This window comes from Bacillus rossius, chromosome 18 (assembly GCF_032445375.1).
Source record: "Bacillus rossius redtenbacheri isolate Brsri chromosome 18, Brsri_v3, whole genome shotgun sequence".
NCBI classification, from domain to species: domain Eukaryota; kingdom Metazoa; phylum Arthropoda; class Insecta; order Phasmatodea; family Bacillidae; genus Bacillus; species Bacillus rossius.
In genome coordinates, this window is record NC_086345.1 from 25,588,760 (window position 1) to 25,612,795 (window position 24,036).

At 38.6% G+C, this 24,036-nt stretch overlaps 2 protein-coding genes across 2 annotated transcripts in view; one reads left to right on the plus strand and one right to left on the minus strand.

Annotated features, from left to right (window-relative positions):
* The window catches only part of LOC134541246 (formin-J-like), a 368,731-nt gene that overhangs the window by 260,831 nt on the left and 83,864 nt on the right, over positions 1 to 24,036 (plus strand). The window contains exon 3 of the mRNA XM_063384519.1: positions 21,470 to 21,610. Within this exon, the coding sequence (XP_063240589.1) occupies positions 21,597 to 21,610 (14 nt within the window). The 5' untranslated portion in view covers positions 21,470 to 21,596. The remainder of the gene's footprint in view (positions 1 to 21,469; positions 21,611 to 24,036) is intronic.
* On the minus strand, positions 1,905 to 20,175 carry LOC134541244 (endoglucanase A-like). Its single transcript, XM_063384516.1, has 9 exons — positions 20,069 to 20,175; positions 18,565 to 18,732; positions 15,857 to 15,952; positions 14,845 to 15,027; positions 13,782 to 13,959; positions 11,773 to 11,926; positions 10,708 to 10,872; positions 4,774 to 4,913; positions 1,905 to 3,514 (listed from the first exon to the last, which is right to left on the minus strand). The coding sequence occupies exons 1-9, from the start codon at positions 20,121 to 20,123 to the stop codon at positions 3,301 to 3,303; spliced, it is 1,353 nt and encodes a 450-aa protein (XP_063240586.1). The 5' UTR covers positions 20,124 to 20,175; the 3' UTR covers positions 1,905 to 3,300.

Here is a 24,036-nt window from a genome sequence, read left to right on the forward strand (position 1 = left end):
GAATTGTGTTTGCTTAGTTTCCGTGAATTTCTTTATTACAATTGTATGATTTTTATATTTAAGATTAATATTGGAGTCTTGCCAAAATATTTAAGCAATAGGTTAGAAAGAAATTCAAATGTACATTCTTATGCCACACGTAATTGCAATAAATTCAATTTTCAATATAGGAGGACAGCTTCAGCTCAACAGTCAATCTATGCTAAAGGTCTCCAGGAATACAACAATTTGCCAGTTTACATTAGAGAATGTCCACATTTAAAAATGTTCAGGAAACACTTACGAAACTATTTGCTATGCAAAAGACAGAAATGACTTGAATATCAACTTATAAGTCGGATGGTGTATATATATGTATACCAAGGTGATTTTGTATGTATACGATGTTATAATGTTGTCATTATTGGATGTATAAAACCTATATTTTATTTTTATGTCATTATGTTAGCCTCTGTGCTATTAACAACAACAATAAATAAAATAAATAAAACTGTAAGAATGTAAATATCGGAGACAAATAATATAAACATACACTGCTATCTAGCGCGCAGCAGTGTAACCAACAGCGTGAAAGTATGGCCTTCTCCCTGGTAGAGACCGCCACTCTTCAATGGACTCAAAGTTCACAATGCCAGGTATTGCGTACAAACTTGAATTCAAAATACAGAGTAACAATCGCAGTGTCTAAGTATTTTGATGCAAGAATAAACGATTGTCTATTTTAACTTTCAATCTATTAAAAAAAAAAAAAGTATAATAGCTAAAAATTATTTGATAGTGAAATAAAATTTACATCACCAAATAGAAAAAAATAAAGTAAGTTAAATATCCTGGTGATCTAAGTAATCATTTATATCCAGTATCTAGTTAAGCAATAAAATTTAAGATAAAAAACAAAAATAAGATATTTTATTGAAATCTAATGATTTGAAATAGTATATATAAAAGGGTTTTTTTACTGTCAACCTAACAATATTACTATTAGTAGCCAATTAAACATTATAACAATTTATAGAAACCTGATGTGAATAGTTTCATTGATCGCCAGTGATTCTAAGGCTCATTTTACGATTATTATAATACTTATATTCGTATGAATACATTCAGTAATATTACCAACATTTTTCGTTGCTCGAGTTTCTGCCAAAATTTAACATTTTCATTTGCAATCCATTAGATCGACAACGAAGCTTCAGTTTTAATCGTCGTAATTATAACGCCCTAATTGCAAAGACGGCGAGTGATAAAAGTTTTTCGTCATTAGAGTCGCGCCCAACTAGGGCGTCTCCAAACTCACAGACGAGAGAGCCAAACCCCCGATCGTGCATCTTCGGTTTTTTTTGGTTCATTGTAAATAAATATGGCGGTGTTGATAAAAGGATACTAATAGTCAATTAGGTTAGGTTAGCTACATTATAAATACTTTAAAACATTGTGGACGGTTGATTTGGTTAGGATAGCTACATTAAAGATACGGGGGAAAAAAACATAAACTTCGGGGAACCTCGGGTTTTGGCTCTCTCGTCTGTGAAAAAAAAGGCTTCCCTTAGATCCTCGCATGATTTGCAGCAGTTGCTGTCACTAACGCTTCGATTTGTTGACCGTTAGAAGCCTTGTGGGCTAGTTACCATGGTAACACACCAGTCGACCTGACTACATTAATAAAAACCAAAGAATCCAGTGGGCCTTGACATAATGTTCAGGATAATGCCCAATATTAGGTTTAACTTCTGTTTTATTACTCCATCGGTTGACTCTATTCTGTCAAATCACATTAATTCAAGCATCGAAGTTGGTTTTGCCGCACAGGTAATGGGGCCTTGTGAATTTTTTAGGATTTGTATAGACATTCATTGTCAGCGCGACCTGGCATGACGAATGTTTTAAATTAAAAAAAAGCAAGGTACAGATTAATAAATGTATTTTATTGATTGGTAAGACACACAAAGACACAGTTTGCTGGTTGTTATAGGAATGTCGGGAAAAGTGGCTATGACGGGGATGTAGGAACATGAACCCAATATTTCAGATACACAGGGACTTAACTGTAGGAAAAAAAAGGGGGGGGGGCATACAGGGATTATGACCCGAGTGTCTTTTGAGAGGGATGTAATGAACTAACAGAGTTATTTTTACTATAGATAGCATCCACTTGAATATCGTAGTGATAGAACGCAGAAAAAAAAAAGTTGGAGGGCAGATAAACTGAATTATGTGTATTGAAATATACATATATATATATATATATATATATATACTAGTCAAATATTAAAAAAAAACTAGAATTTTTTGCTAACTATCCAACTTGTGATTTATAAAAAAATATTAAATGAATGCAAATACCATCCAAGTGGAATAAAAAAAAATTTGTAGTAGTGGAATTAATGTGGTAGCAACATGAGGTGCTATCTGGTAAGGTGTTGGTTTGGTTGGTTTGAAAGATGAGTTTTGGCCCCCGTACGGAAGGCAGAGTCCAGTCACGTCCCTTCTTTGGTTGGTTTGAAAGATGAGTTTTGGTCCCCATACGGAAGGTGACCTGGTCACGTCCCCTGTTTGGTTGGTTTGAAAGATGAGTTTTGGGCCCCGTACGGAAGGCAGAGTCTAGTGCTTTGGTTGGTTTGAAAGATGAGTTCTGGCCCCCGTGCGGAAGGTGGTCCAGTCACGTCCCTGCTTTGGTTGGTTTGAAAGATGAGTTTTGGGCCCCGTACGGAAGGCAGAGTCTAGTGCTTTGGTTGGTTTGAAAGATGAGTTCTGGCCCCCGTGCGGAAGGTGGTCCAGTCACGTCCCTGCTTTGGTTGGTTTGAAAGATGAGTTTTGGGCCCCGTACGGAAGGCAGAGTCTAGTTCTTTGGTTGGTTTGAAAGATGAGTTCTGGCCCCCGTGCGGAAGGTGGTCCAGTCACGTCCCTGCTTTGGTTGGTTTGAAAGATGAGTTTTGGGCCCCGTACGGAAGGCAGAGTCTAGTGCTTTGGTTGGTTTGAAAGATGAGTTCTGGCCCCCGTACGGAAGGTGGTCCAGTCACGTCCCTGCTTTGGTTGGTTTGAAAGATGAGTTTTGGGCCCCGTACGGAAGGCAGAGTCTAGTGCTTTGGTTGGTTTGAAAGATGAGTTCTGGCCCCCGTGCGGAAGGTGGTCCAGTCACGTCCCTGCTTTGGTTGGTTTGAAAGATGAGTTTTGGGCCCCGTACGGAAGGCAGAGTCTAGTGCTTTGGTTGGTTTGAAAGATGAGTTCTGGCCCCCGTACGGAAGGTGGAGCCTGCAGACACGAGAGCGCCGCCGGACTCCTCGTGATCGGAGCCCGCACTCAGTACCCCAGCTGCACGAAGTGGGCCAGCATGGACTGGAAGCAGGCGTTGTAGTCGCAGCCCACCTCGGTGTGCCGCCAGTCCGTGCGCACGTCCGTGAACTGGTCCGTCTTGTTGGGCCCGCCCACCAGCCCGCCGTACAGCACGTGCGCGTTGGGCTGGCTGCCGTGGTACGTGGTCCAGTCGCACGTGGCGGGCTTGTCCGGGCACGACCTGTCCCGTCACGCCACGGACACAACATCACCCATCGTCAGGTGGACATTTTTGAAAGTGAAACTTCTAATGCGACTTCCAGCAAGGTTGCGTTAAACGTTCAACGCTCCTGGGGAGGGGGAATAGAAAGATACAGAGCGAGAGTGAATGTGTGGCACTCGAATGCATGCGCGTAGTATACCTGTTACAGGCCAGTATGCGCATGGTATTCTTGCTATGCAGTGAAGTAAACAGTGTGAGAGTCGTGAAATTAGCTGAAATACGTACTTGTTGTTCTATTTTATCGTTCTGTTTTAATTTATAATATTCATTATTTCATTTACTTGTTTTGTTTTTAGTTTGATTTGATACACATATAATTTAATAGGGTAGTATTTTTTATTTTCAAATTTAGTGGATAACAATAATTGTAAAAAATGAGTGAAAACAATCCCACGGATAATGCGACGGATATAAGGTTATGTCAAGGCACGTCTCTTGTGAATATCAATTGATATTACTATTTTCATTTTCACATTACAAGTTTCACTTCTTCCGCGTGGAGGGACTCCACGCACTTTTTTTTTTGACAGCTTCTTTGTGTTTGGTTGAGATTGCTCTCATACACACATGGAAGGACCGAATTGAAATATTAGGTACATTTTAGTTATGATTCAAAAGCGTCCTCTTATCTATAGCACTGCAATGAAATAATACTATAATTAGGTTTGGTGAACTATGTTAAGGAATTAGAACAAAATCACATCATAGATGAACACAGAAGGCTTACAATGATGGGACAGTTGCAACAAGAACAGTAAATACAAACAACACAGTGATAAACAGAGAAACCCACAATTATACTAAACAGATAATCTGGACAATACTGCGACAATACAGTGATGCACAGGCGAACTCAGTGATGAAATTCGACAGATATTCTGGAGATTTCGGAGCATTTGTGTGTTAATCTTTTCCGATCTTCAGGATTTCTTTATGACATATAGCATGAACCAGAATAATGTTTTGAATCAATCCTCCCCGATTGCAATAACCATTCGAAGAACACAGGAAGTAATGGTATTTGTGTGTTCATCTTTTCCGATCTTCAGAATTTCTTTATGACATATAGAATGAACCAGAAAAGGCATATGTCCAAAAAATAGTGTTTTGAATCATATCTTCCCCGATTGCAATAACCATTTGAAGGACACGGGACAGTATTGGTTTTTACAATTTTTTGGGTTCAAAGGTTTTTTTTTTGTTGTGGTGGCACTCACGCTGCTCTGTGGTGGGCGTGAGTGGGCGGGTTGTTGCCGAAGCCGATGACGTAGCTCCTGCCGGCATCCCCCAGAGCATAGTCCATCTGCTTCTTGGCCTCTGCCCGGTAGCTCGCCGTCTTGATCCCCAGGTCCGCCGCCTGCAACGTCGTGACACACGCTAGATGGCATAGTCGAGAATTCTGGTTCGAGGGGATCGATGAGCGTGGCTGGAGTCCTGGTCATGGGTGAGATTCCCAAAACACAAATGACACCAAAAAAAAAAAGGGGTGGGTTGTCTGTAAAGTCGGTTTGTGGACGATAAATTTTACGTGATAACGTCATAAGAAAACACTGATGAAAAATTGCATACTTTTTTTAATTTTCAAATATTATTTAAAGTTTTTTGTAAATGCGTGGTATATATGTTTTAATTATCTTACAAAAAGATGCTTTGCAGTCAAATTTGCAAATGCAGTTTCATGGTATTAGGTGTTCCGCAAAGTAGTAGTTTATCTCAACTACTCTTTAATATTTAATTAATGATATTCCAACAGTAATCAAAATTAACCACGAAAAGGTTCTGATGAAAAAAATATATAATTGGGAAATATGTTTTTGAAACTATTCAGCAAGATATATCAGCTGTCCGGATCTGATTTTCAAGTTAGCATAGGTTTCTGAATTACGATAGCTTTTATTGTATAACCATTAGTAAAAAAAACTAATTTAATTAATCAGAATTATCACATAGTAAGTAATGACATTAAACGTGGTGTCCTCTTTTAAGACCTTCAAGTTATATTGGATGCAAAGCTTTTTTTCACCAACATGTAGACAATACTATTAGCAACACATGAAGATCTTTAGATCTTATTAAATTTAAAACTTTCTCTGCATCAAAAGATTTTAATTAGAAAAGAATTGAAAGTATGCAGAAACAGTTCTTAAATTAATATTGAAAAATTTCCGGAACTTAAATTATTTTGAATATGCTACATTCCTATATAACCTATTTGCATTTTCTATTTATTAGACGTTCGATCAGTGATTCACTTTTCATATAAACATTTTATTACCATTTTTGTTGGTTCAGACACAATGACTCAGTTTGGATTAAGAATTCCAACTTGTAATTACAGAATAAGTGACACTTTTAAAACCATTAGTAACTATAAAATGTGTAAAAACTCCTTTTAAATAATCTACAAATATTCATTGGTAAAACTTTTGTAATCTACATATTTATTTTGTATACACCATTTTAGTTTCGGTTTAAGATTTTTTTTGAAAACCGAAGTAACCAATTGGTTAACATGAACTTTATCAATCTTTATCTATCTGCTACCTGTGTGTTGTGTTGTTTCGTGTTTTTTCGCATTGATGTTTATCAGTGTATATCTTCTGTTAATGTGTTTTTGTTGTTATTTTAGGTCATAATTCGTTTATAGGTGCTGCAAGGCACAAAAACTGAATTTCAATTAGATCTGACAGTTTTAATGAAGCAGGATAATATGCTACGCATAGTAATATTTTTTATTTATAATATAAAAAAATACTTAAATTTCAGCAGAGGTTATGTTTGAAAGACTGCAAGCCTGTGCAAAGCCCATCAACATTCGAAATGTACTAGCCTATGTCTCCCCGAGAAGCCTAAGATGTACATCAAGTTCTGTTCCTGCCCGAACACGCCCGAATATTCACCTTCGGCCAACCTCGGGATTTGTTTTATTTTTGCGCAGGAATAATGAATTCAAATATTAAATGTGGTTGGTTAGGTTAGATACATTAAAAGACTTTAAAACACTATGGACGGTTAGTTAGGTTAGTATAGCTACATTAAAATAAACAGAGAAATATAAATATATATAAATAAACCCGAGGTTGGCCGAAGGTGAATATTCGGGCGTGTTCGGGCAGGGACAGAACTTGATGTACATCTTAGGCTGGGTTCACAATTAAAAAAATTAAGCGAGTGCATAGAAAGCCATGCACACGACCTGTGCACACGACCTGTGCGAACTGCGAAATCGGTTCACAATTGAATTCTTACTGTTAATTTCAGCCAATGAAATTTCGAGAACTATGCGACATCTGTTAGCAGTGTTAGTAAATAAACATATTAACTTTCAAAACAACGATAATATTATTATTATCTCGACATATTCTTACCACAATATGGTTAATAAATATAAACATATTTCTAGTCCTGCCAAAAAAAAACACCCTGCTCTTCTCTCATTGGCTGTTGTGGCATGCGTACGCGACCGAAATAAAATACAGTGGACTCTCCCTATAACGATATCCAAGGGACCAGCGATTTTCATCGTTATAGAGAAAGATTGTTATACAGAGAGAAACCTATTTTTAAATCTTGGATGGAGTAGTGTGCTGAAAAAAACACCATATTAAACAGTATAAATACAATATACAGTACTATATTTACATTGTCCACAAACACACATATGTACATATGTAGTAGTAAATTACATATGTATGTATATGAAATGATACAATGATACAGTGTATACAATCATTAGTACATATGTAGTACTCTGTATTTAGAATGTCAAAATACATACATACATAACACAACAAGACATACAGTTCATACAGTTTATTGGAAGAAGTCTTTTAGCGTCGTTTGCCTTTTTTTAGTTTTCCACAGCAATGACCTCACTTTATCTTCTAAACGACCGACATCTTCCGTAGCCACAGGATCATCTTGGTGAGTAAAGAATCTTCTCAGTACTTTAGCAGCCTCCAATGCCTCTTTTGGAGTTGGGACCGGTTCTGGTTCAGGCTCCTCCTCTGGATCAATGTTTTCCTGATCACTATCTTCATCAACACGAACAGAATTCAGGATGTCTTCGTCTGTAACACCCGCTGCTGTAGCCACTTGCCCATCGATGTTTTCAAAATCCAGAAGCTCCTCTTCTGAAAATGTTGTAGGAAGCTCCAGCTGCTGAACCCAAACGGCCAAAGGCAAGTCATCTTCATCATCTGCTGGCTCGGGATCTTTCAGCCATCCTGCATGCTTGAAGGAATGTCTTATGGTCTTATCCGTTACCTCTGCCCATGCCCTACTGACCATTTGTATGGCATCTAGGATCGTAGGTTTGAAATTCCCATTAGACTCCCATTAAAAGCCTGCGCCTATAATGACTTTTCAAACTTTTGATAACACTTTGGTCCATGGGCTGAAGGACACTTGTGGTGTTGGCAGGTAAGAAGCAGAGTTCTATGTTTTCGAGGTTTTCAATCATTGGATGTGCAGGGCAGTTGTCCACCAAAAGCAAGATTTTGTTCCCCTTCAACTCAGAATCCCATTTTCTCAACTCCTCTTCAAAAATTTGAGACGTCATCCAAGCACTTTTGTTTGACTTGTAGGTGACAGGCAGACGCTTGATGTTTTTTAAACAACGCGGGTTTCTAGATTTGCCAATCACCAAAAGTTTTCTCTTTACCGATCCTGTCATATTGGCCGCTACCAAAACTGTAATTCTTTCTTTTGACAACTTTCCTCCAATACACTTTTCTGATTTGAATTTTAAAGTTTTGTTTGGTGTCAACTTGTAAAATAGACCCGTCTCATCAGCATTAAAAATGTTTTCGGCTGAATAACGAGCCTTAAGATCAGGCCATACCTTTTCTAGCCAGCCATCTGTAGTGTTCCTATCGACGTCACGAGCCTCCCCGTTGATCTGTCCATAATTAATGTTGTGGCGCTGCTTCCACTTGCTCAGCCAACCTTCAGAAGCCTTAAAATCAGGAATGCCAAGCTCTGTTGCATAAAACTCAGCTTTCATTTTTATCAAAGGTCCAGAGAGCGGTATGTTATTTATGCGTTGCTGTTGAAACCACTGCAGAATAGCACGATCTAAGTCTTCATACTGAGGTTTTCGCATTTTCTTTTTATCCCCATGCACATCTGCGTCAAGCCACTTGCGGCTATCCTTCCAAATGGTAGCCACAGTCGATTGGGAAAGCCCCGTTCGCCGCACAACATCAGTTTGTTTTTCACCATTTTCAATTGCTTTAACTAATGACAATTTTTCATCCACGGTGAGCACTTTCCGCTTTCTTGGTAGCATAATGGTTAGAATAAAACTGATAAAACACTCATTAACTTACACGGTGCAGTAAGGTGTACAAAAACAGCTCCGATATGAACAGCCAGGTGTGACGTGGCTAACTGAGTAAACTGACTGAGCTGCTTGGCGCGCGCTCAACTTCCCCACCACTGAACTGCCACCCCCGTGCCGATTAGTGGACTCGACCACCCCCTCGCCCGCCACTGACCTCCCACCCCCGCGCCGACTAGTGGACTCGACCACCCCCTCGCCTAAACACTGGAAATAACCGGTTACGGGCATTGACCTTGAGTCCAACTGGCGATCGCTCGGCAAGTGGTACGACTGGAAATTTGGTTTTATAGTAATGTTTTACTGTATTTTGATTAGTGTTCTAAGTAAATACATCGTTATAGAGAGTGAACGATATCGTTATTTAGAGAGAAAAAATATGTTGTTCTTATGGTAGACCAAACGTTAATGTCAATATCAATCGTTATAGAGAAAGTATCGTTATAGGGAGAATCGCTATATGGAGAGTTCACTGTATATTCATTTCACTCCTATGCGCACGACCTCGCTCCCATGCACACGACCAACTTTCTGCTATTGTGAATCGTTAGGTTAGGAAACATGGCGTTCATATCCTATGCACACGACCTACTGTTACTGTTACTGTTATTTTTTCAATTGTGAACCCAGCCTTAGGCTTCCCATGTCTCCCCTAGAGCGCCTGTGCTGCTTGCCCTGAGCCAACAATCTACACTACACAAAAATATTTCCCTCTCATTTCAGCTTCTTAAAAACACATTTGGTAGACTTCAAATAATTTTTTATAGACATTAAAAACCTTAACATCTGAGATTTTTGTGTTCTGTCACAGAAATCATTACATAAGAAAATCCTTGAATATTTGCGTTGGATTTTCACTCATTAAATAATGATCTACAATTACTTCAATTATTCCAGTGTGCAAAAATGTAAATTCTATGAAGCTAGTTACAATACAATTTTACGAGTAAGGCCATTTTCCTCATTCCGTAGAATGTAAAAGAAATTTTGGCAGAATGGAATACTAGGTACCACATATATATTTTTTTATTCGTCGTAATATGAATACAGTGCTACCTATATAACATTTTTGGAAACATTTCGTTCTTCTCGTCCGCGATCTGCATATGATTTGTTATTGCAACTATCACCATCTGAAGCGCTATATGTACGCTTTAAAGTTAACCTGAGAAATAGCTAGAGGGTTGACAGCGCTACCTACCGAGTATTCTGTACACTATTTCGAGGACAATGCTGCTGTACTCATTCCATGGAGGGTGTAAGAAAATATGGCAGAAATCCGTCTCGTCCTTCGGACTTATGGCAGATTTCCGTTATGGTACTTTTCCGCCTTTTTCGAAGAGGCCAGGCGGAATACTGCCATTATGGTAAGTAGTCTTCCGATATGGTAGTCTTCCGTCGCCCCACGTTCTTGTAGTAATGGTATTTGTTGGCAACTGTGCATCCTCATTCTTGTTTTATTTCTGTGTTTAATTGATGGAATTTGTAAACTGCAGGAGAGGAAGTAAGTGTCACCTGTCAGATGTAATAGGTGATCTAATGCATACTTATATGTAGAGGCTAGATTATATGGTGAATTGTGATAAAACTAAAATGACAGCGAAATTAATTCAATACACCACCGAACACCAAAATTTAATTTTTATTTTGCTTTAGATTGATAATTGAAGCTAACTTGAATTTTTTTTTCATTCTACTGGTTTTATTCTTAGTGCACTAACACAAGTTATGGTCCCTCTGAAGCTCACAAACCAAAGTTCTGGTCCCTCTGAAGCTCACTAATCAATGTTCTGGTCTCTCTGAAGCTCACCTGCAAGCAGACGTACGCGATGTTGATGGCATACCGCAGTGGGCCCCAGTCGTAGATGAAGATCAAGCCTTTGCTGGTCCTCGTTCCCTTCTCGTACACGTAGTCGCAGTAGTTGGTGATTGCTGTCTTGTACTTGGTTTCGCCGGTCAGCTTGGCCAGAAGCACCTGCAAGTCAAAACCCGAAATTTGTTTTCTCCTTGCAATTGAAGCCGGAGATACAACCGACAAAACTCCCCCCCCCCCCCCCCAAATCCGACATCCATCCGTCCAAAATTTAACTTCGTTCCTCAGTGTCATGCAACTAGCCAAGCGATTTACAAGACTTTAGCCGTCCATCAAAACATTTTCCCAAATAATTACAGCCATCAGCACATTTTTTCCCCTTTCAGATATTTATCTCGATGTTGTTGCTATTTATGTCCAGCTCATGTACTCAGTGTCCTAGTAAATCCTCGGAGAAATTCAGAGTCATGATGTACATAATTGTTTTGGACGTGAGTTTTAACAGCTGCAATATTACTTATGATTGACATGTACTTATTATTACATGAACGAAATATGAAATTCATAACAGTTAGAGCTATCTATGTGGGGAATGTAAGAACTGTCTCAACAGCGCTATCTACGCTGCTGGTTGAACAAGGAGGAAAGCGAGCGCGCTGGTAGAAAATATAAAATTCATGGCACTCACAGCTGATTGTATAGGATACCTATATCTATTTTCTGAAAAAAGTGCATCCGCACACCTCTGTATTATTCTTGTGTTCTCTATCTCTCTCGGTTCTATTTTTTTGTGGGGACGAATAATATTAGTTTTCCGATTCATTTCGGTATAGGTGGATGTATTTCATTCCCGTTTGTATCATTTCAGTTTATTTCGGTTATTTCACTTTAATATGTACAGTTAGGTAGATATCCGAGACCCCACAAAACGACAGCTCAGACGAACAGGCTAGGTTCCCTCGGGACAAAACGCAGCACAACGTTCCGGGAAATGAGAACTGTTCCCGTCGCGTCGTCGGGCACTCAAAGCAGGCTCTTGGCAGTTCGCCACCAAGGACTCACCGTGGCGCCGCCGAACTTCTGGTCCCAGTCGAAGCCGTACATGTTCTTGAAGCTGTCCCAGAGCACGTCCACGTACGTGAGGTAGGTCTTGTCGCCGGTGGCCCTGTAGAGCCAGGCCGCCCCCCACACCAGCTCGTCCTCGTAGTGGGTCGACCTAGACATGATCACTCTTAAAACAAGCTTGACATTTACAAAAACTTCACTGCTTATCAACGAGGCGCGGAGCTTGGGTGGTTCGTCTGGCCTCCGTAGCGTAGTAGCCAACGCACCGGGTTTCGGTCTTCTCTGGGTTCCAATCCCAGAGAAGACACTGATGCAATCGTCCTAAACATCTTCTTGGTGCTTTCCAACAACAATCACAATTACATAAATACTCGGGGTTACAAAACAAATACAACATTATGGTCAGGGGGGGCGGAGAAATGCTTGGCTCAATTGTGACTGTCAGACTGCTAGTGTGCAACTCATCTTTAAAATAATCTGTAAAAAAAAAGTTGTTAGAACACTTGCCTTCCACCAATTGTAAGTTATTAGATAAAATTTTATAATTTTTTTTTTGTTGTAAAATTGTGTCACTGATTTTAATGTAGAGCTGTGAGTTTAATTCGGTTACATTTTAAAAAGATCAATAATAATGTAGCAATTGAAATATTTTTGATTTTTTATGGATGACTCACTTTTGAAGTAAGTGCATATATTTTTATTATATTCTACATATCCACTTAATTTTTAGCTGTTAAATGATCATTTATGATGGACAAATGCATGAACAACGGTAGAACAACTGCTGCTTACTTCCTGCCTAAGTTCTGGAGGGGAATTTTGATATGAATATGCTTAATTTGGTCAAAACACCTAGTGATAACCATCACAATTTTATGAAAGTCGGCATTTAATTCGGTTGAAAATGAAAAGATCAATAAATGTTAGAAAAACAGATTTACCATCTTAAGAATTCTAGTATTTTAAAAAATTTACAAGGCATTGTACATGTGTTGCCCATGTAGTGATCACAGTCGAGCGGGAAAAATTGTATGCATATCATGATACAACACAACGATGCACAAGCTAACCTAGCATGAAACTAAACAGACATTCTGGGCAACACAATAATGACAGCTCAGATGAACACAGCATGCTTCCCAAGACTAAACAGACGCGAAATTTCGGGAACTGACACCTGTTCCTGTCAACAGGCATAAACAAACTAGTGAACATGAAAACGAGGTCGAACTTTGATCGAACCAGCATGTATAAACTAGATCATACTCCAACTCGAATGGCGACAACAAGGGCATGGTTGGATTGAAAAAAATTTTTGGTGGGATGGGGGGATTTATCAACTGGTGACTCACGGAAGGCGCCAGCAGTTGCTGATAAAGTCTACAGGGCTCAGGACACAGCCAACTGTCTGGTCAGCTGAGCGAGGTTCGGGGCTGAGACGGTGGCTATGCTGGGTTGGTGGCCCCAGCCGCTGGTCATTGCCGAAGTTCTATTACCCTCCTGATCAAACAAAAGGGAGTGATCCCTCACAGTTCTGTCTTAGTAAAAATCCTGGAATTTTTATCAAAGAGAACTGGAATGTTTCTCCCACCCTACCCTATTAGGGCGCATATGTTACATAATGGAAAGAGTTTGATGTCTCCGTCAGTTGAATGTCCTCGGAATAACTGTGTCATGAAGCGTGGTTGGAGACAACAGGACCTGTCGAGTGTTTGGTTCCACAGACGATCGAGAAGCTGCCCGACAAGGTACTGCTGAACAAGTAGGCGGAGGATCGTGTAATCTATCCTGGAGGTCATTGAACTCGAGAATTTTTCCAGTCTCTACTAATACCCTCCTGATCAAACAACAGGGAGTGATCCCTAGCAGTTCTGTTTAAATTATTATTGCTCTGGATTGTATAAACGAACTGGAATGTCACTCCCACCCTACCCTGATAGGGCGCATATGTTGGAGGGGAATGTGAGGAACGCCGACCGCAAGGTCGGAATTATTTGGTGACTCACGTGTAGCAGCACTTGGAGTCAGTGATGGAGTCTGAGAAGAGGCCACGGTACTTGTAGCCGAACTCGTACATCTGCTGGGCGTGTTTCAGCAGGACGTTGGCGTACGTTGAGTTGGAGGAGCGGAAGACGAGCGACGCGGCGGCGAAGGCAGCCGCTGTCTCGGCGGCTAGGTCAGAGCCTGGGTACACCACCAGTTCACTCCCTCTAGTCACATCCACCAACCCAACACATACATTAATCTAATTAATGCTTCAATTGTTATCTTACATCTCATCAACTGCATGGCTATTCTAGATGGACGTACAAGGAAATTGATAAAGGCATTTGACAATGACCGAAGGTCATCCTAGAATTTGCCTGGAGCGATTTTTGGGGAATCATGGAAGTCCCAAATTAGGATGTCCTGGACCATGATTCAAACCAAATTTACAATGACCAAAGGTCATCCTAGAATATGCCTGGAGCGATTTTTGGGGAAATATTAAAGTCCCAAATAAGGATGTCCTGGACCACGATCCAAACTGAATCGACAAAGGAATTTTACAATGACCAAAGGCCATACTAGAATATTTCCTGGGGCGATTTTTGGGGAATCATGGAAGTCCCAAATTAGGATGTCTTGGACCACGATTCAATTAATATACCAGAATAAACATTCATCATATTTATTCATTTTCATTATTAATTTAAAAATCGTGCATTATTTTACTAAAATAAATAATTATTTTTATACAGATGTTTACATTAATATCGTTTATAATTATTAAAATAATTTATTTTGATTGAATTTATAATATACTAAAGGTTTTTAATATCACTCCAGAATTTTTATTTTTTATTTCTAAAAATTATTTTCATGCGAAATAAAAATTATTTCTTTTTACTATGCCGAGTAAGTATACATAAGTACACGAACCATAATTTTTTTTTAATTTTTGGACTTCCTATTTTAACTGGGAAGTGTTCAACACGATGCCAACACCTTCAAATCGTCGGCACGGTCCCAAAGTGTTTCAAATTGGCCCAAGGGTACAGAACCGCCGCCGCTAGGGGCGGAACTCGCCTGGCTTGGAGGCGGTGATCTTGTAGGCGGGGCGCGCCTCCGTCATGTCCTCGGGCCTCCCCCAGTGGGCGTGGTCCACGTTGCCCGACCCCACTTGACCGTAGTACTCGTACTCGCTCACGTGGCACTTGATGAAGTAGTCGGTGGCCCATTTGATGGCCTTCAGGCACTCCTGCACCGAGTCTGCCGACAAAGAGCGATCAAACAGGATGAAGGACTTATTTCACCAAAAAAAATCTGTATTTGTTTTTTTATGTGATAACGTCTTATAAATCGACGAACGCCGGCGGCACGCACGAAAAAATTTGTCATGTTACCCCTTATCTGCTTCTGCCATTTTTTTTTATTTTTATTAAATGTTAAATCATTATCTCCAGCTAAATAAACTGAAAGAACAAAAAGAAACACTCCAATCGAATATAAATTACACTTATAAAGTTTATCTCACAAGTCTAGAAATCTATTTGACATTTCGAATCATAGTGTTCACATACAAAAAATAAATTACACTTATAAAGTTAACCTTTTAATTCTATTAATAATTTTTTTAAATTTCAATCACATAATAATTAATGATTCTTATAAAGTTAATTACAGAAATCAATAACGCACGATTCAGTAAATTTTCGTAGTTCAAAAGTTGTAGCCCCTTCAGCAAAAAAGTTTAACATTAAAAAAAGAGCTTGTTTTATCGTTCCCACCCAGCCATTAAATTTATGCCCACCACTCTCCAAATATCTTGCATATCGGTTTTCTCGCATCAGAGATTAGTGGGGGGAAAAAATGATAGAAATGTCCAAGTTGGTTCTTGATATGAAATTTGTAAATGTATGTATACTTAACTGGGACATGACAGTAATTCACTTAGAATATTTTTTTTTAGTGATTCTTTAAAGAAACCTTTTCCTGTTAAATATCTTTAGCCATAAAAGCGAAGCCAGTGCGACATAATGTATTTACACACAACGCACCAACAAACATACATTAGTCTACGAGTTCACGAAGCACTTACTTGCGCTCTGATAGCCTGCATGGTGGTCCAGAAGTCCCCAGGCCAAGACAGTTGTGGTGAAAGCCATGGGGAATCCGAACTTGACGTAATCTCCGGCTGAAAAACATAGCACACGCATCAGCTGTCTCACAACATCACGGCCTGCGAGTCAGGCCAATTCTTATTACAATTCGTCCTTATGTTAGATACACACTTCGAGACTGATGTGCATGATGAAACTCGCGAGTTGTGATTTCCACAGGGAAAAATGAAAACGGACAAGTTATAAAATAACGCAGGAAATAACAAAAAGCCCAATGCCTAGGGGCATGCACATTTCGCGTAAAGATTCCAAGACTAGCTGAAAATTTAAACACTGTAGCATCGCTTGTGTTTCGAGATTGGGTGAGTTTCTTTCAGGTGCATGTCGATTGTTACAGCACCAATCACAGTGATCCAGTGCGGAAGCAATAGTGTATTGAGTGGCTCGGTCAAACAAGGCAACGATTCTCTCACAGACGGCCGCCAATCACAAGGAAGAAACCGCTGGTGCGGGTATACCTTGTTGCATCTAATAGGCGTTCAGATTTTTTTTCCCGAAAAATCCATGCCCCTACCAATGCCATGTAATAAAGAAATTAAAAAATAAAATCATTCATGATCATATTAACTGCATCACTCAAGTCCACGAACATTCTTTTCCCCCCTTAAATTTCATGTTTCCTAAGATTTCCTGCGCATTTAGAAGATACTAATTTTAAATATCGACTTTAAATGACGTATGCTTTCCTTAATAATCAAGGTAAGACATATGTTTTTTTTTATGTTTTACCACCTCAATTTAATAATAAATCATAATTCTGAGTTTATAACTGGATTTCACAATTATACTGTATAATCAACCTGAGTGATTTTATGTTGCTCGTCTGTTAATGTATAGTCTATATTAAAGATAATAATGAGTCATTCAGCTGTAAAATACAAAAAAAAAATTAATGTGTACATAAATACACATGAGCATATGTAAGGAAACCCCTTTATCTGCATTTGCCACTACATAACTTATCATTCAATTACTAAGTTTGTCAAAAAAGGTTCAAAAGTGTCTCAAGTGTTGCGTTAATGACTCATCAACTTTCGATGATCGAAGACATTCAAGATGGATGAAAGATGAAATGGCGAGATAGAAACAGCGATGGAATGCTTCTAGTTGGAGAAATGGGACCACCTCAAGAAAATTCATACTCTCACGGTATGATTGTTTCCCAGCTGGGATTCAAACCCATATCGATGTGGGTGAGAGGTGAGTATTTTGACCACTCAAGCAGTATCATGCAAATTAATTTTAAGGACTAAGAAAGGATTAAACACTTTTGTGAACCTTTCATTGTGTCTATTATTGTATATATTCATTTTAGTGTTACATGAAGACAATGAGGTCAGTAGGGGGATCATATCAGTTCTGAACCAGTTTTAAAGATTTGTTTCAGAAATGATACATTCCCCCTACTAATATCATTAGATATGGGCACATGCAATGCAAATATTGACAAGGAATTCTCCAGGACTAGTCTGGAGTGATTTCGGCAAACATTAGAAATTCCAAATCACGAAAACTAGACCAGGGATTTGAACCTGGATTCTCGCGAATGCAATATGCCTTCGCTCGGTTCTCGGGCCTATATAATCACTTCTTGAATGCTTCGGTGAAATAAATTTGCACGTGCAACACGAACAACCACATTGACCTCGTTGCCAACTACATGCAAAACTGAAATTAATATATACATATATAATAATAGACAACGAGTGGTCCACAGAAATTTTTAAAAAACCTTTCTCAGTCCTGAAAATTGAGGTGCATGAGACTGCTTGAGTAGTCAAAATACTCAACTCTCACCTCCTGTTCGGGAAACATACCGTGAGACAGTAATTTTTTTTTTTCGGTGTGCTCGCATTTTCCAACCAAAATTGCTTGTTTCCATCTCGCCATTTCGTCTTTCATACATCTTTGATGTCCTCGGATAGCCAATGTCGGTGAGGCGTTAAGGGGTTGACTCCCATTTCAAGTCATGATTTTATATTTATATTAACCAGTGATTAACTTTGAGACATTTTCAGTTGTTTAACTTTCACGAAATGAAAAAATACATACAGCGCATACTTTTTGAATGATTAGCTGCCAAAGTTACATTTTTAGCGTTTTTGGGTCGTACAAATAAGGAGGATTTAATTTATTGCAGAACTGAAACTTTTTAAGGTTTAACTGCAATGTCACTGGCTACTTCATGATATGGTTTGCATTTCTAACACAAAAACTCATTTCATGTTCTTGGCTGTAAAATTCGTAAAAAAATTTGAGAATTTTGAAATGCCAGGTAAAAAAAAAATTAATTAATATTTTGTGAAAAGAAATTCAAACCTTTTTCTTGAAGTAGCCAATGGCATTGCAGTTAAACCTAAAAAAAGTTTCAGTTCTGCAATAAATTAAATTCTCCTTATTTGTATGACCCCAAAAACGTTATAAATGTAACTTTGGCAGCTAATCATGCAAAAAGTATGCGCTGTATGTATTTTTTCATTTCGTGAAAGTTAAACAATTGAAAAAGTCTCAAAGTCGATCAGTGATTAATATAAATATAAAATCTTGACCTGAGGGAGGCACCCCCTTAACGCTCTCATGTCGTTAAGGTGACACTTAGGGGCACTTTTGAACAAGTTATGCTCACCGTCGTAGTATCCTCCTGTGAGGTCCTCGCCATTGTTTCCCTTGTCGTGGAGGGCGGAGTCGTGTCGCCACGTGACCTTCTGGTCGGAGGGCAGCTTGCCCGACCTCTGGGCCTCGTAGAACAAGAGAGACTTCTGCAGGACGTCCTTGTAGTCGTAGCTGCCGGCGGCTGAAACGGCAACACTTGGTTCAGGCGAACAGCCATTGCACTTGCTCCCCGCTGCATGAACAACCTCGCCCGTGCGGAGTGCTACAGCAGCTCGGACGTGTATGATTATTGGTAGAGACCGGAAAAATCCGCGGGTTCAACGACCTCCAGGATGGACTCCAATATCCTCTACACACTCGGGCAAATGCCAACTTTTCATTTGGCTGCTGACTTGTGAGTCGTCGGACGACTGGGTGGCCGCCTGTGATTCGACACTTCTACGAGTGAGGGTCTCTAATTGGCCCTCAGTCCTCCGGATTAACAGTGGACCAATGGCAGAAGTAGCACTAAGGTATAATTATTTGAATTTTAGCATAGCACGTAATGAACCCGCGAATATTTCTTATTATTGGCCTCGATAAACGGCATTAGCAAGCTAAAACAGGTAGTTGCATTTATGTTGTTTATTAAATTTTTTTTTACTCCAGCAAAACATTTCAAAAGTACAGTAAAATAAGAAAGTAAAACATTTTTAAAGCTTGTTTGGTTACTAAATTCTTCAATTAGATATAACCTACAATATATATATATATATATATATATATATATATATATATATAGTAGAATTTTACATATATATATATGTATATGTATATATATATATACATATATATACATATACATATATATGTGTGTGTATATATATATATATATATATATATATATTTCCCAGTGGCAAAGTTTATTGACCTGATAGTACACCAGAAGTAAACAGATTAATTTATTTGCCTAACCATATACTACACTCGTATTTCGGACAGCCCTCATTATGCCACTTTCGTGGACAAGTAAGTAAGGCAAATACTTTGTTAAAATTACACACCATGTTCGATATTACTAAATTCGTTTTTTTTGTAAAGTGGTTTCTGGGTTTATGTGACCATTTTCGGTAGGTTCTGGGCTGGATGCGTCACTTGTCAACGATGTTTCGGGAAAAATGTTGCAGCAGCCGTCTTCAAGGTGCTAATTTCGTTCCAAAAATAAAATTCAGTACTAAATACCAAAGAACTCAGCATAAACTTCAGGATTTCAACAAAAAAATTATGTAGCACATGTTTATTATGCCAGATTTTGAGAATTATAAGTTAGAGATTAGTTTTGGTCTAAAAAAAACCGTTTAAACTAAGATGGCATTTTTCGGTTGTTATCCTCCTTTCCTTACAAGGTATGAATGTATGTGAAGATATTATTCATGCCCTGATATGCTATTTATACCTATGGATAAATAATTTAATATTGAATTTGCACGTCATAAATTATGTTTTATGTACGTGATGTACGAATTTGTAATAAATACCAGTTAAAGTGACGACAGCGAACAGGAGCGCTGCCCCCAAGCCGGACTGCTGCATGGTTACAAAAACAATCAGATAATTGCCGCTGTAATCAGCTTCCAACTATCACGACACACAGGAGGTCGCGATGTCTTTTATAAGATAGTAGAGTACACAAGTAAGGTGACCTTTCACGAGTATTTTGTTTACCTCAAAGGTACTTGAAGCAAGCTCTTAAAGGTTATTTTCAAGCGGCTGAGTACAAATTGTGCCTGACCACGTGGGATATATCGCAAGTGAACTCTGCACTTAAACAAAAAAAAAATAATAATTACCGCTTTCAGCACAAACAACCAAACAGGTTTTCAGTGGCTATAATTTTGAGGTGTTGGATACACTTAATGAGGGGGCGTTGGCAATTTGAAACATATGCCCATTCCTTGAACATGACAAACAATAAATGGAAATAAAATAGTTTTTTGTCAGTATGGACCCCCACCAAAATAATTTGTATTTTATACTTGTAAGCTTATTTATGACAGTGAGTTTTCTGTCAGAACCGCCAGGTTCATATCGAATTGCGTGGTGGCGAAGTATGGCCTGTATGGGAAAAGCAGATAAAGACAGGAAATGTATTTTGGATAGCAGCTGTGGGCGACAGTTTGATGAAGATCAAGCCTTTTGTTGTGTTCAATTGTAGGGGGTGTAATTAACATCGAATAACCATCATGGATAGCAAGTTGAGTGATACCCATCTCTCAAATAATGCAATATTGGTCTCAATTTATTCTTTAAAATTATTTTTTTGTGTAGGCTATTGTGAATTACTGGCGTCACACATCAGCAGGTGATTGCGCACTAATACGAACTTTTTTTTTACTCTGAAAGAACTTTATTCCTCCCCACCTCAAAATAAATAAAAACAGTAATCAAACAACACAAACTGTGATATGGAGAGTTTCTCTGAGAGGTAGTGTTCAGATTCTTACCCGAGCGTTTATGCTTTGTGTTGTCCCAGTACCTCCAAAAGTTAAAGTTATTTGTAAACCTTTAGCTGAATAGCTTTCCAGTATTAACTGCGCACATTAGTAAGCATAAATAAACAAAATAAATTCCAATAATTGAATATTCAATCATTATTTATGTGGTTTAAAAAACTATGCTTTAATGAAACATCAATTAAAACATGAAATTATGCACGATTTTCGTAATAAATACTCAGTGTTATCTCGAAAAAACGTATTTCATAGATGCAAAAATAACCATTCTCATGTGTAGTACAAAGTTACAATATATTTCTTGTGGAACTACAAATCATTTCCAAAGGAATATTTTGTAAAAGTACGGAAAAGTTGTTTTTTTCTGTGCAGTACTGCCTTGTTCTGTTCTGCATTTTTTTTTAATTCTCGTCATTTTCTTCCCAGGCGCGAGTTACGGGAAAATGAGCTGCCCTGTCTGCGACACCAGTGACTCAGAGTGCGTCCAGCCTAAGGGCCCGTGCATAGTTACACTGCTTTGCGCCTCCTGCTGGACCCGCTTATACCGCAGTGGATGTCAGCATCCAGGTAAGCCCACGTGATTCTAGCTGGTGGTGGTGATAGTGTATGTTCGCAAGGAGCAAAGGTCAGTTCCCATCACTTAGCTGATACGTGATCTTCTGTGTACTGTTTTGACAACAGATAACATTTATAAAAATAATACTCTTTTTTTTCTTTTTGTTTATTTGAATTCCAAACAAGAAAGAACGAAATTAACAGGACTTGCCTTCAACTAGACGAATACCACACTAAAAAAAAAAAACACACCTGAAGAAATTTTCCGAATGTTTCCGAATGAGGAAACATACATCCCGACTAAATCATTAACGCAAAACGAATTCTCGATGAATAAACAAGGTGTAACTTTCACCAACAGAAAATTGTTGAAAAAAATTTGCGTGGTAATTCTGAGGTAGGTGCCTGAGAATTTTGTTTAATTAGTATTGAATGTATTATTTATACAAAAAAAAATATATGTGCACTAATTTTAAACAAGTGTTAATAGTGTTATAGTTTTTTAGACAGTATAAGTCATGGTGGAAGTATTAAAAATAATAAAAAAATACAAAGTTTTGTTCTACAAATATAATAATATATATAAACTAAAGATAATCGAAAATTCAAATGACAGTTTCGTTTGAGGTGGTGCACAAAACCTCAAATACATCACCATGAAGTGCCATCTGAACAATCAGTTATTTTGAGATAGGTATACAAAGTACTATTATAACTGCAACTAGGGTTGGGAGTGTATGGAATGTTTTAGGCACCTGGCTAAACAAACTCGTCAAACCACTTGAATGTAATGCAGTTTTTTTTTCGGACATGCGTCATTGCAGTTTTGCACTGTTTGTCATGGAAAAATTCAGTCTGTTTGTGCCAGATGCCAGACGCCAGTTCCCGAAACGACGCAATTGTTGTCACTATAAATCTTCAGTGTTCATCAGTGCTATCGTCATCGTGTTGAACGTAGTACTTGTTTATCTTCATCGTTGTGTTTGTATGTTTGCTGCGTTGTCCAGGTTTGTTGTCTTCCTGTATTTAACCTCTCTCGTCGTTGTTAGACCCTTGTTTTCGTCTGTGTCATTTTTTTCTTCCAAGACTAATTCTTTCAAACGGAATACTTGTGCTGTCTGATATTTATATGTTGAAAAAAAAAAAATTCCCGTGCTGTCCTTGTTGTGTTGTCCGTAATACTTGTTTTGTTTCATCGTTGGTTCCGTTTGTCGGATATCAGTTGATTCCGTCTTGTTTTCTGTGAATTTTTTATCTTCATATTTTTTATTTTTTTTGACTATCGGACTTTTTCCATGACAAACAGTCCCAAACTGCAATGGCGCATAGCAGTGTGAGAGAGGGAGCCCTAGGACCTTGGCTACTAAGGGGGAAGAGGGTTAATGATCAGTTAAGTTAAATAGAGCACCCCCTTGAGTGGGGAGAAGGGTAGGGGAGGGGACAGTGTTGTTGAAATGGCATGTGGGTATCCAAACAAGTCGTCTGCTGGTGGCCACCATCTTGTTGTCGTCTGCTGGTGGCTGCCATCTTGTTGATATCCGCCATTATTTTTTTCGAAACCAGGTGTTGTGTACAAAAAAAAAAGCTGGCGGTGGCTGGGATTCGCTCCAGGCGGCGTGAGTACCTGAAGGTTAGTAAGCAGAGACCTTAGCCACTAGACTGCGAGGTCATTTGGAAATTAAAGAAAATAATAAGGAATATAAGGTATGTCTTTAAGGCAATAGTATTAGCTATGTTTAAATTTCAAAAACAGAGGGTGCCATCTTTGGTAAAATATGTCTTTAAGACAATAGTAGGACATACTAGCTACTTTTAAATTTAAAAAAATTAATGCCGCCATCTTTAATCCTACATCCTGTTCCCAGAGGGCACCACATTTAAGAAAATTAATGGGACATCTTTAATTCCACCTCTCGCTCCCAGATGGTGCCACACTTAAAATTCAAAAAGTAGTCGACAGAGAGCACTACCATCTTTAATTCCAACTATCGCTTCCAGAGGATGCCACATTTAAAAATAGAGGACGCCATCTTGTTGTCATATGCTCCAACTCGTTCCTTTACATGCACAGTGTAAACAAGCAATGTGCTATATTCCTCGCCATCTTGGTGATGTCTGCTAGGAATCATTCCTTTATGTACACAGAGCGCATCAATAATAATTCTTCGCCATCTTGGATTGAAAAAAGATGCCATCTTGGATGGTGAGGCATAGCGCACCTAAGAATACGATCTGTAATGTGCATTAGAAGCACACATAAGAAATATTGTTTGTTACATATATGCCTATAGCGATAGAAGTAATTATAAATATATAGGCATATATAACCTCTATGTAGGCCTATATACATGATCATGGATGCATATAGGCATAGTTTAAAATAGAATGTAGTATAAAGTCTTATAGTGTTTGGCCCTTATTGTGTTGTATACTATAAA

Coding starts and splice junctions, on each gene's coding strand:
- LOC134541244 (XM_063384516.1), bottom strand. CDS start 20,123: ATGCAGCAGTCCGGCTTGGGGGCAGCGCTCCTGTTCGCTGTCGTCACT. Junction 15,953..18,564: donor CACAGGAGGATACTACGACG/GTGAGCATAACT, acceptor TATGTTTTTCAG/CCGGAGATTACGTCAAGTTC. Junction 3,515..4,773: donor CACGCCCACCACAGAGCAGC/GTGAGTGCCACC, acceptor GTGACGGGACAG/GTCGTGCCCGGACAAGCCCG.